At 50.0% G+C, this 15099-nt stretch overlaps 6 protein-coding genes and 1 non-coding gene across 7 annotated transcripts; 3 read left to right on the forward strand and 4 right to left on the reverse strand.

Moving 5' to 3' along the window:
* Nucleotides 1-30: 30 nt before the first annotated feature.
* On the forward strand, nt 31-834 carry Pdw03_6694 (DSBA oxidoreductase; the record flags this gene model as incomplete). The annotated part of the gene is made up of 2 exons (XM_066101421.1): nt 31-75; nt 169-834. 2 exons carry the CDS (start codon nt 31-33, stop codon nt 832-834), a joined length of 711 nt encoding a protein of 236 aa, XP_065956504.1.
* Nucleotides 835-1407: 573 nt separating this feature from the next.
* Pdw03_6695 (6-phosphofructo-2-kinase 1) lies at nt 1408-3711 on the reverse strand (the record flags this gene model as incomplete). The annotated part of the gene is made up of 2 exons (XM_014681263.1): nt 1408-3244; nt 3470-3711. 2 exons carry the CDS (start codon nt 3709-3711, stop codon nt 1408-1410), a joined length of 2079 nt encoding a protein of 692 aa, XP_014536749.1.
* Nucleotides 3712-4937: 1226 nt separating this feature from the next.
* Nucleotides 4938-5438, reverse strand: Pdw03_6696 (6-phosphofructo-2-kinase; the record flags this gene model as incomplete). Its single annotated transcript, XM_014681262.1, has 2 exons — nt 4938-5339; nt 5430-5438. The coding sequence occupies 2 exons, from the start codon at nt 5436-5438 to the stop codon at nt 4938-4940; spliced, it is 411 nt and encodes a 136-aa protein (XP_014536748.1).
* A 486-nt stretch (nt 5439-5924) lies between these two features.
* On the forward strand, nt 5925-7647 carry Pdw03_6697 (Mitochondrial cytochrome b2, putative; the record flags this gene model as incomplete). Its single annotated transcript, XM_014681261.1, has 5 exons — nt 5925-5952; nt 6015-6073; nt 6140-7379; nt 7429-7502; nt 7561-7647. 5 exons carry the CDS (start codon nt 5925-5927, stop codon nt 7645-7647), a joined length of 1488 nt encoding a protein of 495 aa, XP_014536747.1.
* A 260-nt stretch (nt 7648-7907) lies between these two features.
* Nucleotides 7908-7999, reverse strand: Pdw03_tRNA88. Its single transcript has one exon. It is a non-coding gene; the product is annotated as a tRNA-Val (tRNA).
* A 1972-nt stretch (nt 8000-9971) lies between these two features.
* Nucleotides 9972-11307, forward strand: Pdw03_6698 (Ribonuclease H, putative; the record flags this gene model as incomplete). The annotated part of the gene is made up of 3 exons (XM_014681259.1): nt 9972-10173; nt 10246-10813; nt 10881-11307. The coding sequence occupies 3 exons, from the start codon at nt 9972-9974 to the stop codon at nt 11305-11307; spliced, it is 1197 nt and encodes a 398-aa protein (XP_014536745.1).
* A 521-nt stretch (nt 11308-11828) lies between these two features.
* Pdw03_6699 (Reverse transcriptase, putative) lies at nt 11829-13655 on the reverse strand (the record flags this gene model as incomplete). The annotated part of the gene is made up of 1 exon (XM_066101422.1): nt 11829-13655. The coding sequence occupies one exon, from the start codon at nt 13653-13655 to the stop codon at nt 11829-11831; it is 1827 nt and encodes a 608-aa protein (XP_065956505.1).
* Nucleotides 13656-15099: the final 1444 nt, after the last annotated feature.

Genomic DNA, 15099 nt, shown 5'->3' on the forward strand with positions numbered 1-15099 from the left:
CCATCACCTCCCTCCTATTTTCTTGACACAATGACGAACTTCCAAATCCAGATAATCTCAGACACCGTCTGTCCCGTGAGCATTCCAACCATAAGACAGATCTATACCCCAACCATCCAAATCCACCTGAAATTCGCATACTAACCCATGTTCAAATAAATTAAAAAGTGGTGCTACGTTGGTTACCGCCGCCTCTCACGAGCAATAACCACCCACCAAGCTACATACCCAGCAGACACATTCAGCCTGCACTGGAAAGCATTCTACCTCAACCCAGCAGGAGCCGAATATCCCGGCATCAACAAAGCCGAGATGTACACCCGGAAATTCGGGGCTGAGCGCACGGAAGCAATCTTCGCGCGACTATCTGCTGTCGGCAAGGGTGAGGGGATCCAGTTTAGTTTTGGCGGGAACACTGGTCTCACGCGAGACTCGCATCGCTTGCTTTGGTTTGCTGGCCAGCGGGAGGCTGAAGAAGGGGCTGAGAAGGAGGGTGCGCATGGTGGTACTGGTGGTGTTATTGGCGGGTTGCAGACCAGGGTTGCGGAGCAGCTGTTTCGGGCTTATTTCGAGGATGAGAAGAACATTACCGATTTGAAGATTCTTGTGGAGGCGGGTGTTGGGGCGGGATTGGATCGGGATACTGTGAAGAAGCTGTTGGATGAGGATATTGGTGCTCAGGATGTTGATTTGGAGGCCAAGATGGCAGCCAGGAGGTTGGTTTCTGGCGTGCCGTATATCTCGGTGCAAGGAAAATATCATGTTGAAGGGGCTGATGAGCCTGAGGTCTTTATGGACATCTTTGAGAAGGTGAAAGCCGAGCAGAAGGATTAAAGAATATTGTCAGGAGGGAACTTTATGTGATTCAGCCTCGGTCAGAATGTTCTGTCTTCATGATTATGTTGAAGGATTTCAAAGTTTTTCTGATAGTCTGTATAGATCTATTGACACGCCGTAGCAAGTAAAGCTATTCAGACTATCAAGCAAAAGCTAGTTGATTCTATTTCGGTGCATTTTTTGTGTCACAGATTTCGGCACGAAAATAGAATGTCGAGGCAGAGACGTTCTTGGTAGCCTGTCACTTCCAGCCCACAAAGCGAGCATTTCATGCCATGAGAGCACACAGATTAACGCCTGTCATGCAACGAGAGTCTGGGTCATTCGTAAAATGAGAAGAAAAAAAAGACTACCCAAAAGAAAGTGAAAGGGAGAAAGCGTAGATGATACATAACCAAGATGCAAATGGGAAGTGAAAAACAAGGATACAGCCCAGTAAAAGGAAGAAAAGTGAAGGAGAAGGTGATATGACCAAAGCCTCACCCGGCTAAGTCATCCCACAGAGGAGTCATAACAGATCGTAGCAAGTCATGGAATTTTTGAGATTCCATTTTCAATTTCTGGGAGTCTTCAGCGGGTCGTCTGCGCTTTGACCTGATGCAATTCATAATCGGGAAGGTAATCAAACCAGTCGGTCTCGGGATTATAGCGGTATGCCTTGAACTCTACTCCATAAGGCTTGGGCTCAAGCATGTAAAGGATACCCATCGGGACATCGAGGTCAGCAACCTCGTCACGCTTCAGACCACGGAAGTAGGCCAAGAGCACACGAGCAACGGACCTATGCCCAACCAGGAGCACATGGTCTGTAGTGCGCTCTACCTCAACAATGACGGTGCGCGATCTATTGATGATATCGAGGTAGCTTTCTCCTCCTGGTCCAGGGTATCGATAGAAGAGTTTATCTCTTTTGCGGTGGGCGTATTCCTCGGGGTACTGCTCTTGGATTTCCTTGTATGTCATACCTTCCATCTTGCCGGAATGGATTTCGTCCAGCATTCTCATCTGCTTGACATCGTAATCATCTTCATTGAAGTATTCGGCAGTTTGAACAGAGCGTTGCATCATTGAAGACCAGACACAGAAGTTGCGTGGCCCTTCTTGAGGAAGATATGATGGGTTGGGAGGTGTAATGTCACCAGCTCGAGGCGGAAAGTGCTTGAGAAGGTCCTTCTGTCGCTGATATGCTTCCCACTGCTGCCGTTGGTGATCCACGAAGCGAGCCAACGCCTTGGCATACTTTCTCCCGTTCTCGCTGAGATCAGAGTCACCGCCGATGCGGCCTGCGGCATCGTCCAAGCTTTCGCCGTGCCGTGTGATCCAAATTTGGCGCGGAGAGAGATTGAAATTGAGCAAATAGTAGACAACCTGAGAAGCAAGGAAACCATGGGTCTGGTGAGCAACGACTTTACGACCGACGTCAATCATCTGGATGAAAGCCATACGATGTTTTTCCTCGTATTCGCCGAGAGGCACATAGGACTTTTCATAGAGAGCAACACGCTTCTTGAAGTCTTGAAGTGCCTCAGTGGGGTCCTGGCCTTTGTAGTCGGGGCCAGAAAGTTTCAGGCGCATGTTAGCCTCGAGCAAGTCCTGATCCATGCAGCTGCTTTCAAGGAACAGGATGTTGAGTTCGGGACCAGCGCGATTGCGAATATGGTCGACAATCGCTTTGCGGCGTTCCATGGTGCTGTTGGTCGCGTCGAGGATACCAATGCTGCCACCTTCCTCCAAAATGTAATCCAGTAACTCATCAAGAGTGTCCAGCGCGACCTGTTCTCTCATCTTGACGGCACGTTGATTTTGGGGGTCAAAGAAGTTGGCGGTCTGGTCCATTGGTTCAGGGGAAGCTTCGTTGATAGCTTCTTCATTCTCACGAGATTGTGCAGGGCCTGCATCGATTGAGGGCACAACGGTACTTCCATTTGGGGAAAATTGTTCAGGTTCTTCTCCGTTCACGAGAATCTTGGTTTGCACCACTGGAGGGGGAAGCGGTACCTCGTTCTCTGGCGGTGAGACGTCTGATGAGTTCAAAGTGGTACCAACGCTGACGCTCAACCGGCGCACTGAGTCAACGAGATCTTTGTGGAAAGCACTTGGTTTCCGACGCTGGCCACGATCAAGCGGGGCAGGTGAGGGGGACTTTCCAGCGGCCACACGGCGACGCTGTCCAACATTGAAGATTTCGGTGTCATGTTGGAGCCAGTTTAAGTAGCGGGCCAGCTTCTTGGTAATGTAACTTTTGCCTCGGGCCGGAAGACCAACCATGACAATGACAAGCTTTGCACCAACATCCCGCTGGGCAATGCGGCCATCAGGAGACACCTTGGACTTGGTCAATCCGGGGATATCAAGAGTAGTTGCGCGCACTCGACCGGGGGTACCAGGAAGGTGATAAAGGCCCGATCTGCAAGGATCACATTAGTGACAGTTCGCCAAACGCAAGTCCCAAAACAGTTAACGTAAAAGCAACGGGCTGGAGTCCGGGGTAAGGTAGATTAGCTCAAGATAAGGCTGTAAAGAGCCCTGAAACTGGACTGGTCCCGAGATGAGCCGATCACGCCTCATTCTGATAGGCTCAAGTATATTAAAGTCCAAGGTTCTGGACCAAAAAAGGAGAAACAATACTCACATCTGTGGAGACGGAGGTGCGGTAGAAACCGGAGTGTCTGTCAAAGCCGTTCCGACTCCGCCCTTAGGCGGCAGTGACGATTTGTGGGAATCGGAATGCAGGTCATTACCTAGCGCTCGGTTGACGACAGTTTTCGGAGGCATAAGAGCTCCTTCTTTCCCCGATCCGGAGCCATCAGAAGTGCCGTTGGGTTTAATATTACTCCTCGGATCCCCCATCTCAGGCGAAATGGCCGACGTCATGACCGACCGGGCGATGCTAGAATGTTGCGCCATCCCCCAGTGGGATGTTCTGTGTGAGTGTTTATTAAGGGTATTGTTGCTCGTTTCGGAGCTTTTTCACAGTGTCTCGAGTTGATTAGGACTTGTATCACACCTGGGCAACTCGACCAAAAAAAAAAAGTTGAGAAAGAAGAGAAAAGAAAGTGTGTCGAAGGTTTGGATGAGTCAACCAACGGGAAAACCGGGTCTGATATCGACCACTTGGAATATTCAAGGAGCTTTGAGATCTTCAAGGGATGAAAGAACCAAAGAGGTTGGGGGGAGGAGGTTTTTTGATCTGATGTTCAAAAAAAAAAGGATTAATTTCTTTTGTGCTTCTTTTTTGTGGTCCAGCAAGTGGGGGGTACAATATCAAGGAGAGATAGCGCCAAGTACGTCAAAGACTATGATGGAATCACGCTGCAGATTAGATTGAGGTCCATAGGGTGGATCGATGGCTTAAAGATCGTCCATATATGATGTCAAGGGGAGTTTTGACAGAGTGGAGAGAGAAAATTGTATTGATTATGATTTGGAGTTGCGAGATTATTCAGGTGTCTAGGATTCAACAGCTCTTATAGACATTATATTGATGGGAGGTCTCACCAAAATCATGCAAGATGTGCGAAGTATCGGTTCTACCTCTAATAGAGAATGCTTGGCTAAAGGTATACGGTATACAGGTTCGAGGAAACACGCCGGTGGGGCATCGAACCATAGTCAATTTCACCCCTGTGCAATGCTCTGTGACATGCTCATAGCCGTTGGGCTTCCCATCTTGGTTGGAGGTTATCAGTGCACCCTCAATGGATTCTAGAGGTGGCTCAACCAGAGTACACAAAATTTTCCGTATTTGGAATCGAACTCTGCCTCCAGTGGATCAAACATCAATAATCATTGGAACACCATGCGTGACCTGAATCTCACCACTCGGGCTAATCCACACTCCGCTTCCTTGGCGACTTTCGGTCCTCAATACAACAGATTGATCTCCGACCAACTGTGGGCGTCCGTTGCTGCACGCTGATCTCCGCTGCCGTAAGCTCCCAAAATTGGGAACCCATACCCCATGGTCAAGTGCGGAATCCTTGGCGCTTGGCGGTAACGCAGGGGGGTATCACAGATAGCATGCCTAGAAGATAGCCTCCAGGGATATTTGGATACGGTAGGATGGATCACGTACAACCATCCACGCAGAATGTTCCTTGTCAGTTGCTCAAGTTCAAAGTCAAGCCAATCAAGCAGGCGTATGCCGCAACACTCAGTGCTGTCAAGACCAAGACTGCATTGCCACTGGTACGGAATTTGTGCCGATGGATCCCATCCTCCCCTACTTCAGAAAAGAACTGTCTATTTCCCTGCGAGCGACGAAAAAGCCCGATAATGAGAACGCCCGTGCCGTATATCGCGAACAGAGCCCCAATACTGTAGAACTCGGCAGTGAAAATCTTGAGCACGACGAGGGCGAAGGAGAACTGAGAGAGAGCGGTTCGAACATAAGCCCCCTCAAATGTGCGCTGGGCCGCGCGCACCTCAACCATCTCATCTGAGGTCAGCACTGCTGAGCGGGCTCGGTGCATTCGAAGACGATAACGATCCCCTGCACGACGCTGAGACAGTCAGACTTACACAGTGAGGTAGGTGAGAGATAAAAGAATATAGGGTGGACGAGGTAGACGAGAGCTTTTATGTAAACACACCTCAAACATGGTCGCGAAAATTTCAAATCAAAAGAGGTTCTGAGTAGATTTATTAGAAGTGGAGTGCTAATTGCTATCTCACAAGTTTCATGGAAGTTGGGTTCCGAGAGAGTCGTGGGAGCGGGTGCTCCTCACGTGGATCTTGGAATTGTAAATAATTACTCCGTACTCCGTAGTATGTATCCATTTACAATGAACTTGACTATCACTGAGATCTCCTTTACTTATAATTTCATACCTTTCTCTATTAGCCAAATGTTTTTCCCACCAATAATGTGAAGGTGATTCTAATTCCTTGTCGGCAATCGAAATAGCCCCCCAGGGAAAAAGCGGCTACCGACGTTCCCCACACTCCCCAGGGTTCTCCGAGATGTCTATTTTCTCCAATTTCCTTCTCTATTTTTCTCCCTTCCCATTTGAGAGAGAGATCGAATATTCCGTGTCAATCTCCATATCTAATATTTGCTTAATAATATCCCTACGCCCTGATTGAGAATGGTCAAGGTATTCGATGCGACGGAAGGTATTGGCTCTTTGCATTGGTATGACCCCCACGCGGGATATTTCGACTAACTGAAGAAACAGTCGGAAAGCACAACACTCCTGAGAGTTGTTGGGTGGTTCTATACGGCAAGGTCTACGATGTACGGTTTCAATAAGACCCTTAATGTGTATTGCACTTTCCCCGGCCATATCTGACTCTTATCTAGGTCACTGATTTCCTGACCAGTCACCCCGGCGGTGCAAAGATCATTTTGAAACTAGCGGGCCAGGATGCTACCGAGGAGTATGATCCTATTCACCCCCCAGGCATATTAGAGGAAGAGCTTAAGCCTGAGGCATGCTTGGGGACAATCGATGCCAGCACATTACCTAAGGAGCAAGCGTCCTCTGAGCCTCAAGAGATTGAGGGCCCACCGCCTATGGATAACCTTCTCAATCTGGACGAGATTGAGAAGGTGGCTACTAAACAAGTGAGCAAGAAGGCTTGGGCATACTATTACTCCGCATCCGACGATCTAATCAGCAAAAACTTCAATAATGAGGTTTACCGGTCCATTCTCTTACGACCTAGAGTCTTTATTGATTGCACAAAGTGTGAGCTGGACACAACGGTCCTTGACTATCAATTGAAAACGCCAATTTACGTCTCTCCTGCGGCGATGGCCCGTCTAGGTCACCCATCCGGTGAGGCCGGCATCGCAGAAGCATGTCGTAGCTTTGGAGCCATGCAAATCATCTCTAACAACGCTTCTATGACACCTGAACAGATTGTTAAAGACGCTGCTCCGGATCAAATCTTTGGCTGGCAGCTTTATGTTCAGATTGATCGTAAAAAGAGTGAGACAATGCTTACACGCATCCAGAAGCTCAAGGCAATCAAGTTCATTGTTCTTACCCTTGACGCCCCAGTCCCAGGGAAACGAGAAGAGGATGAGCGAACTGGTATGAGTGGACGGACTGCTGCCACGCCTAGTGGCGTGAAAGCTGCCGAGCGCTCGTCAGATGATACCCCCAACCCCACCCCAGGATCTGGAGGTGTCGGCCAGCAATTGTTTGCAGGCACTGATCCTTCCTTAACCTGGACGGATACTTTGGCTTGGCTTGCCACTCAAACTGATCTACCTGTTATCTTGAAGGGTCTACAGACTCACGAAGACGCATACCTTGCCTCACTCCACGCACCTCAAGTTAAGGGTATCATTCTCTCCAATCACGGAGGACGCGCCATGGACACTGCTCCCCCGGCGGTTCATACTCTCTTGGAGATTCGAAAATACTGCCCCGAGATCTTCGACAAGATCGAGGTATATGTGGATGGAGGTATTCGTCGCGGCACAGATGCTGTCAAGGCCCTCTGCCTAGGCGCGAGGGCAGTTGGCCTTGGACGCCCGGCTCTGTGGGGCTTAGCGGCGGGTGGAGTGGACGGTGTTCGTCGGACATTGCAGAGTAAGTTGACTAGGTATTTGACCAATCTCTCTTTCTGACTCTGTGGTAGTTCTGAACGACGAAATCAAGACATGTATGCGGCTGCTTGGAGTGGAACGGATTGATCAATTAGGGCTCCAACATGTAAACGCCCTCTCACCACTTCGTCTTTTGGTCTACTACGTACTGACTCTGCTCTTAGATCAATACCCGTGTTACCGAACAGCAGATCTACGATGGTCCCACTACTCTCGAACCTTTACGGCGCGCATTCCGTGCGAGGCTGTAGGCGACCGGCTATACTCCCCGAGTGTAAATGTGCTTCATTTGATTTGACTGCGGAGTACCTAGATTCTCATACTACGTTACATTCCATTCAACACTTACAATATTCAAGAAGGTTTTTCTTTTTTTCTCGAACAAGTGCTCCATGCAATACCCTCGTTGGCCGTTGGCCCACTCTGTCAACGCCACCCTAATCCATCTCCACCTTCATTCAATCCACACACCAAAAAAAATCTTCTCAGACGTGAAAAAGACAAAAAGAATTAGTTTCCCTGGGAATCGAACCCAGAACCTTTCCGGAACACTTGCTTAAAGCAATTGTTAACGGAAAATCATAACCGCTAGACCAGGAAACTGCTTGATACTAGAGAATGTCTTTTGAAGCGTTATGACCAACATGACCCCAAGCCCTGTGATTCTACCACTATTTCCACATTCTGATTTTGATCAAAGAGGTGTTCAATCTACCTATTCATGTAATGATCTGAACATTTTCTTTTGCTATGGATTGATTAGAGCTGGACATGTGTAATATTTTACCTACGTAGGTACCTAACCTGCTATGGTCTGTATGTCGCGATATATTCTCCGCATCTCACATTTCCATTCATACCTCGTGGATTTTACAATGGTTTTCCCGTACAACTGCTCCATTCATTGCTAATGCACCCATGCTTGGGTTTGCCGACGCCAGCCAAGCAACTGCCCTCATAAAGGCCAGAGGGTTTGGCATAACAAACCAATCTGGTTGCAGACGTTAGGCTGACCACCTACGGGGCTCATTGGCCCGGGGAAGGGGGGGTTTGATTTTGAGGCTGAATCAACCCAGCTCCTGGGCCTGGATACTCGGTTGACAAACGCCCGCTCTATCCTCACTTTGATTGATGGTCAATCATTGCTGCTTGGTGTCGATATCATTACTTCCAGCCATATGGGCTCATTGAAAATGTGGGTTCCATCCCTCAGAAGCATCAACTGGTGGCAGTCTGGTTGTCTTTCCTTCGGGCGTACGTTGATCATTCCCCCGCTCATGCAAGCCGTTCGGGGAACCCAGTATAGTTCTGACTGGGGTACCAAGATAACGGTCCATGTAGGAACTATCAAATCTACAGTAGAAGCACTTCCGCAGAGAATGGATGTTCTGGTTGTTCAAGGAACCGATGCAGGAAGACATCAGTGGGCCCAGGGTACTAGTTTGATATCCCTCTTGCCTGAGGTGCGAGATCTTCTGTCCAAATTTCAGAATACAACCACTGCTATTCTGGCAGCTGGTGGCATTGTGGATGGGAGGGGCTGTGTTGCTGCTCTCGGCCTAGGTGGGTTGTTCCGTTCCCCTTTTATTGCAGATGATTGGCAGATATAGGCGCCGATGAGATTGTTATGGGCACAAGGGTACGTCTTGTTTCTTCCTCGTCGATATGGAGCCTTGCAAATTGAGTCCAGTTCGTTGCAACCTCGCAATGCGCAGCGCCGTCCGCGATAAAATAGACCATCGTATCGAGGAGTGATGGTGAATTCTCAACCATTAAGTCCACCTGACAGGAGGTATTCCGGCCAGCCAATGTCTTTCCGAGGTAGTATGATCACAGGGCCATCGTCGGTGTTGGTTACGATGATTATCGAAATGGGGTGGTCTCTGTTGAACATGCCATGCATTTAACTCGGTAGGAGATGAATGTGTTTTTGGAGCGATTGAATGCGGGGCTCTCGTTTAGTGTGTCTACGTAAGTAATATAGACCTTGTTCCATATCTCTTGTTTTGGGCATAACATGAAGATGTTGACTTGCACACCTGCAATATATGCTAGACCGATTATATGTGAAAAATAGACCAACTCAAACATACATGATGAAAACCAGTCCAATCCAATCCAACCAACTAGCAAGCTAACAAGAAAAATTGTTCTTTCCATCAAAATTAGAAATTGGGGTCAGATCAAGGTCGACAAGCATTGGCAATAGGCCGAGTTGAGTGTCCTCCCTCTTATCCCCCCCCCCCCCCCCCCCTTCCACCCCCTCTTTATTCTCACTTCTTAATTTCTCGACCTTCAGTGAGCGTCTATACCTCTCAGTTCACTCCTCCAAAATCACGCACTCTTCAGGCAAATCAAGATTCACAGCCGTGTTTGGTCAGCCTTGAAGTCGGGACCTTGGTGTTCCCTTCTGAGCTGCCCGCGATTTATTCCTCGATTTATTACCGTCGGCCCGGCTACGAGTACAACGTCGAATTGTGTATTTCCAACAGCTGGAACCTGCAAGAGACTACTTTCTAATTACACCGCCATTACAATACTCGAATCGACCCCCAGCAACAATCAATCCGTCGCGATGAATAAGACCACACCCTCGCCGAGCCCCGTCCCCAAGGCTTCGCCAGGCTCGAAACCCTCTCTCTCCCCGACCGCAGGCACAAAGCGCAAGAGAAATGCCACTGCCAAATACTACGCCGTTAAGGTGGGACACAAACCGGGTATCTACTATGGATGGAATGATTGTCTGGCTCAAATAACAGGATTCAAGGGAGCAATTTGTGAGTGTGCTCTTGGCAGTGGTTCTAAAAGACGCGCCAATTTGGCCAGAGACTGATACATAAGCTCCCTAGTCCAATCGTTCCCTTCACAAGAAGCAGCCAACGCGTTTCTGAATGGTACCAAGCTTCCAGCCGAATCACAGAGCTCGGAGAATACACGATTCTACGGAATCCAAAGGGGCCGGGTTACTGGAGTATACACAGACTGGACAACGGCACAGGAGCAGATCCGTGGGTTTCCGCGACCTCGATATCGCAAATTCTCCACCCGCGAAGAGGCGGAGGAGTTTGTACGGGAAGGACAAACCCAGCCCCCAGCCGGGTTCGGCGAGGCACCTGGACCTTCCGGTCCCCATGGGATAACCACCGAAAACCCCAAAGATGCAGAAGGAGTCGACCTTGCGCCAGGCGACGGCCCATTGCCGAAAGGGGCCGAGGATGGATTTGACCCCAACCTCCTCCTAGACCCAGTCACTGGAAAGGTGGTGTACAAGACCGCCCCCCAGATGGCAGCGACAAAAATGCAATCAACAGGTATCCCAGGGATGCTCCGGATATACACCGATGGCAGTTCATTAAGGAATGGAACCCCACTAGCATCGGCCGGGGTAGGAGTATACTTCGGGCCTGGAGATTCAAGGTTCGTTCCTTCGCTTGCCGAGATATTTTCTACTACGCTTTCTAACTTCTGTCGCTTATCCCAGCAGAAACGTATCGGAGCCACTAAAAGGCAGTCGTCAAACAAACCAGCGTGCTGAATTGACCGCGATCCTTCGGGCGATTGATATTGCCCCTCGGCACCGAGATGTAACCATAATCACCGACAGCCGATATTCGATTGACTGTGTTACTGTATGGTTTATCAATTGGCGTCGCAACAATTGGATGACCCGAGACAAGAAGCCGGTCGAGAACAAAGACCTGGTTGAGTCGATTCTGGTCAAAATCGAGGAACGCAATGACCTTGAGGTGAAGACCTTGTTTGAATGGGTTAAAGGTCATAATAAAGACCCCGGCAATGAAGAAGCTGATAAACTAGCCGTCAATGGAGCCCAAAGGGGGTTGTCTGCTAGAGCAGAGGCACTGCATGCGGCTCAAGAGGTGCCCGATGAATCGTTTGAAGATTTCTATTAATTGTTAAAAATAAAGAGAGCATCTTGCATATAATAATCGAAAAGTAAGGGCATGATATAGTTGATGAGCAAGTATATTCTGTGTTAGCAAGACGCCAAGACCGATCTTGATGATGATGATGATGATGATGATGAATTCATTGACCCGATTTAGCTCGCTTTACATACATGCTGCTATGCGGGGGTTGCGTCCCAGAGCCCGCTCCCGACGATAAATGGTGGTGCATTCCCAGTATGCAGATCCACCCTGTGAGCAGGACTCGATTTCTCGAGGTCCTGCCACCTGAAAAGTAAGGCCACAAACCGGCCGGCGTAATGCAAACAAGACAAAAGAAATGTAAAGAAAGTCAATCCATCTGCCCGGTGTAGATGGTTTCCCGTAGTCCCCGCGGGCGCAGAGTGTCCCCTTCTTTCTCTGCAATGCACCTTCCACTTCTTCACTTCTCTACCTCCACTTCTTCATCCAGCTCCCCGAGTCACCGAGTCCCTGTATCCCCAGGACTGCCAGGTCTACTTGCTGCATCACTCCGGCAGGTCGAACACGAATAGGTTCGGGTCATGGCGCCATGCTTCTTCGTCTTCATCGGCAGCGTGCGTTGTTCTCCATGTGCGTTGGTGTGAGGTGACCTCGGCGGACCTGGCGCCCGGCCACTGTGATGTGTTCCCTGTTTCTCCAACATTCGCAGTGTCTTGGGTTGGTTTCGGTTTTGAATCCTCCTCCCCCTGCTCCTTACCCATGGCGACCGAGTCCACTGACTGAAACTGTCCCAAGAGTCCCGATGCGATCATGAACTTCGCCACGATCGGCGCTGCCTTCACTTCTGTCAACATTGCTTGTTCTCCAAGCGTTGTCGACACCCCCTCCATAAACAATTCCTCCACCATCTCCGACCGCAGTTCCTTCAGAAGCGGGCACTCCAGCAAGACATGCTTCACACTCTGGTTTCCCAGGTCACATTGACAGCGCGGTGAGTCGCTTCGCTTGATTTTGGACAGATATTCAGCAAGTCCGATGATACCTGTGCGGAGTTGGATCAAAACTGATGTTGTCGCTTTCCGCAGGCCCTTCCAATAAGTCAAATTTGACTTGCTTGGCACCTCGATCATCCTCCTCGTCCTCCTCGCTGTCCTCTTTGATCCTCCCTTTGTCCATGCCTTCTCCCACGCGATCGTCGATTCTCGCTTCACACTCTTGCTCGCTGCGGCGGCAAGCCGGATAGATCGGTTGTGGTTGACATTGGTGTTGACATTGGTGTTGTCATTGGTGTTGGCATTGGTGTTGGCATTGGCATTGGTATCATGAATGTTGGTCTCGGTGGTGGTAGCTGCTTCTTTTGCATACATGTCTGCAGCCTCATTCCCCGGAATGCCTTCATGTGCGGGGACCCAGCGTAGTTCCACCTGGATTTTATCATTGCACCATTCCAACAGCCGGAGACATCCTTCAAGATATACCTGGCCAGATGGCATTCGTGGGTTTTGGATGGCTCTGAGCGTCGCCTGGTTATCTGTAAAGATGACCACTCCACTCTTAGCCAGACAGTCCCGCCATTCGTTGTCATCATTGAACCTTTCTTTGATGACTTCCAATGCCATCTCGATAGCACGTAGCTCGGCAGCGTACACAGTGGCGTCGTCGTCGGTCCCCATATTACACAGCCTGGCTTCATTCCGCCTGTATGGGTATGCCGGGTACACTGCGGCCCCAATGCCGCCTTGATACCCGCTCCCATCGGTATAGAGCCTTGCTGGTGCATAGAGTTGTTCGGTGGTTCGCTTGTGTGTGTTTATTGCTCGCTCTCTCTCCTCAATGTATACCCTTGGTGGCTTGGTCCATGGTGCCTGGATGTATGCCTTCCTGCTCTCCCAAGTACTCGCCAATGGCCCCAAGGGTGTAGTGAGGCAGCCACCCTTCTTCCAGGTTTGGGCCTCCATCGGTGTATACCCCCCCCTTTGCTTTTGCATGTGTCCTCTCTCCACTAGCATTGTTTTCGGCACTGCGTATGCCGGGCCTGTACGTATACGAATAGCAGCCAACTGGACTAGCCGGTCAAGCTGCTGCTGCATAGGTAGCAAATGCAGTTCAATATCCAGTGCCTCCCTAGCAGTTGTTTTGAAGGCACCGCTCATTAAACAGGCTGCCCTTGACTGGATGTTTGCAAATTGTTTCACGTAGCTTCGTTCTCTTAGTGTGCTGGTCAGCGGTGAGTGCCAGGCAGCTGCTCCGAAGAGCATCTGTGGGATCATCACTGCTTGGTAGATAGCACGCATAGCGGAGAGAGATGCTCCCCATGTGGAGCCAGTCAGTCCTCTTAGTGCTTGTAAACTGACGCCGGCCTTAGCAAGCATTTGCTGCCGGTGGTGCTGGAAAGTTAACCCTGGGTCTAGCCAGACCCCGAGGTACCGCTCCGCTGTTGTGGTGGCCTGTACTGTGGTGCCCTGCAGTACTAGTGGTGTGTGCTCTTCCCCCCCAGATTCCGGGTTAACGAAGTGGATAAGGGCATACTTCTTAGGATCGAACACCGAGGCATGCCTAGCTGCCCAGGCGTCGGCATATTGGCATGCCTTTTGCAGCTTTGAGATGGTTTCATGCTCATCCTTCCCGATGACAATGAAGGCAACGTCGTCTACCCATCCACTTGTCTTCACACCCTCACAGCCCTCTACCAGATCTGCATTGTAGATTAGGTAAAGGATTGGAGAGAGAGGTGACCCCTGTGGGATACCAGTTGGTGTTGGGATACTCTCTGACACCCCTTCTGGTATACGGATTCTAGTACTTCGGGATGTAAGGAATGCTTTCACCCAAGGTGCGAGCTGACCGAGTCCCCTTTTGCGGAGGTTGTAGAGTAACCTTTCGTGAGAAACGTTATCGTACGCTCCGGATACATCAAGTAGTAGCATGCTTGCTATCTTGCCTTTCCCCCAAGCTCTTCGTATCCGGCCGATGATCGACTGGATAGCATGGTCGACTGAGATTCCCTTCCTCCCGCCGAAATGGGTATCCGGAAGCAATTTGTATGTTTCCACTGCGTAGCTAATTCGTCGGGCAACCACTGCCTCGAGGAACTTGCCGAGTGTATTAAGAAGCGCAACTGGCCGGTATGACTTCGCAAGCTGGTAGTCACGCTTACCAGCCTTACGTAGTACCACTGTAATCGATTTCTGGAAGTGTGTTGGGTTGGTACCAAGCCGTATGCACGCGTTGTAAATTCGAGAGATGGTGTCGAGTACTGTCGGTATCTCAATAAGCTTATGCCATAGGGAGTTCGGAAGGCCGTCCTCTCCTGGCGCTTTGTCTGGTGGCGATGCTTTGACTGCCTGTTTGATCTCTTGGTGTGTGATCTCTGGGAAGCGGATTGGCCCTCGATTGATCTCCGTCGGATCATGGTTGATCACCTTCGAATCGATGTCAGAGAGATCTGCCGGTGGCGGTACTGGGAAGAAAGCTTGCTGGAAAGCAGCTGCTTTCTCTTCGACTGTCTCGGCTAGTCCCCCTGGTATCTTGATTGACGGCGTGACCCCCTGGTCATATGCCCCCTGCCGATTTCTTGCCCATTTGCTCATCCTCCACATACCGCCAGGACCCTCCTCGATAACCTCCTGTACCTTACGGCGGTGGTATCGACGGAGCGCGATCTTGATCAGCCGGGTCTTCCGGTTTCGTGCTGCTTTGTATAGCTCTTTGTCGTAAGGGTCCCCTGTCCGTTCGTGTCGACGGCGGAGCTGTCGAACTTCTTTGACTGCTTCCTGACACTCTGGTGTGAAGCTGGGATTTGCCCACTGCGAAGGG

This window comes from Penicillium digitatum, chromosome 2 (assembly GCF_016767815.1).
Source record: "Penicillium digitatum chromosome 2, complete sequence".
NCBI classification, from domain to species: Eukaryota; Fungi; Ascomycota; class Eurotiomycetes; order Eurotiales; family Aspergillaceae; genus Penicillium; species Penicillium digitatum.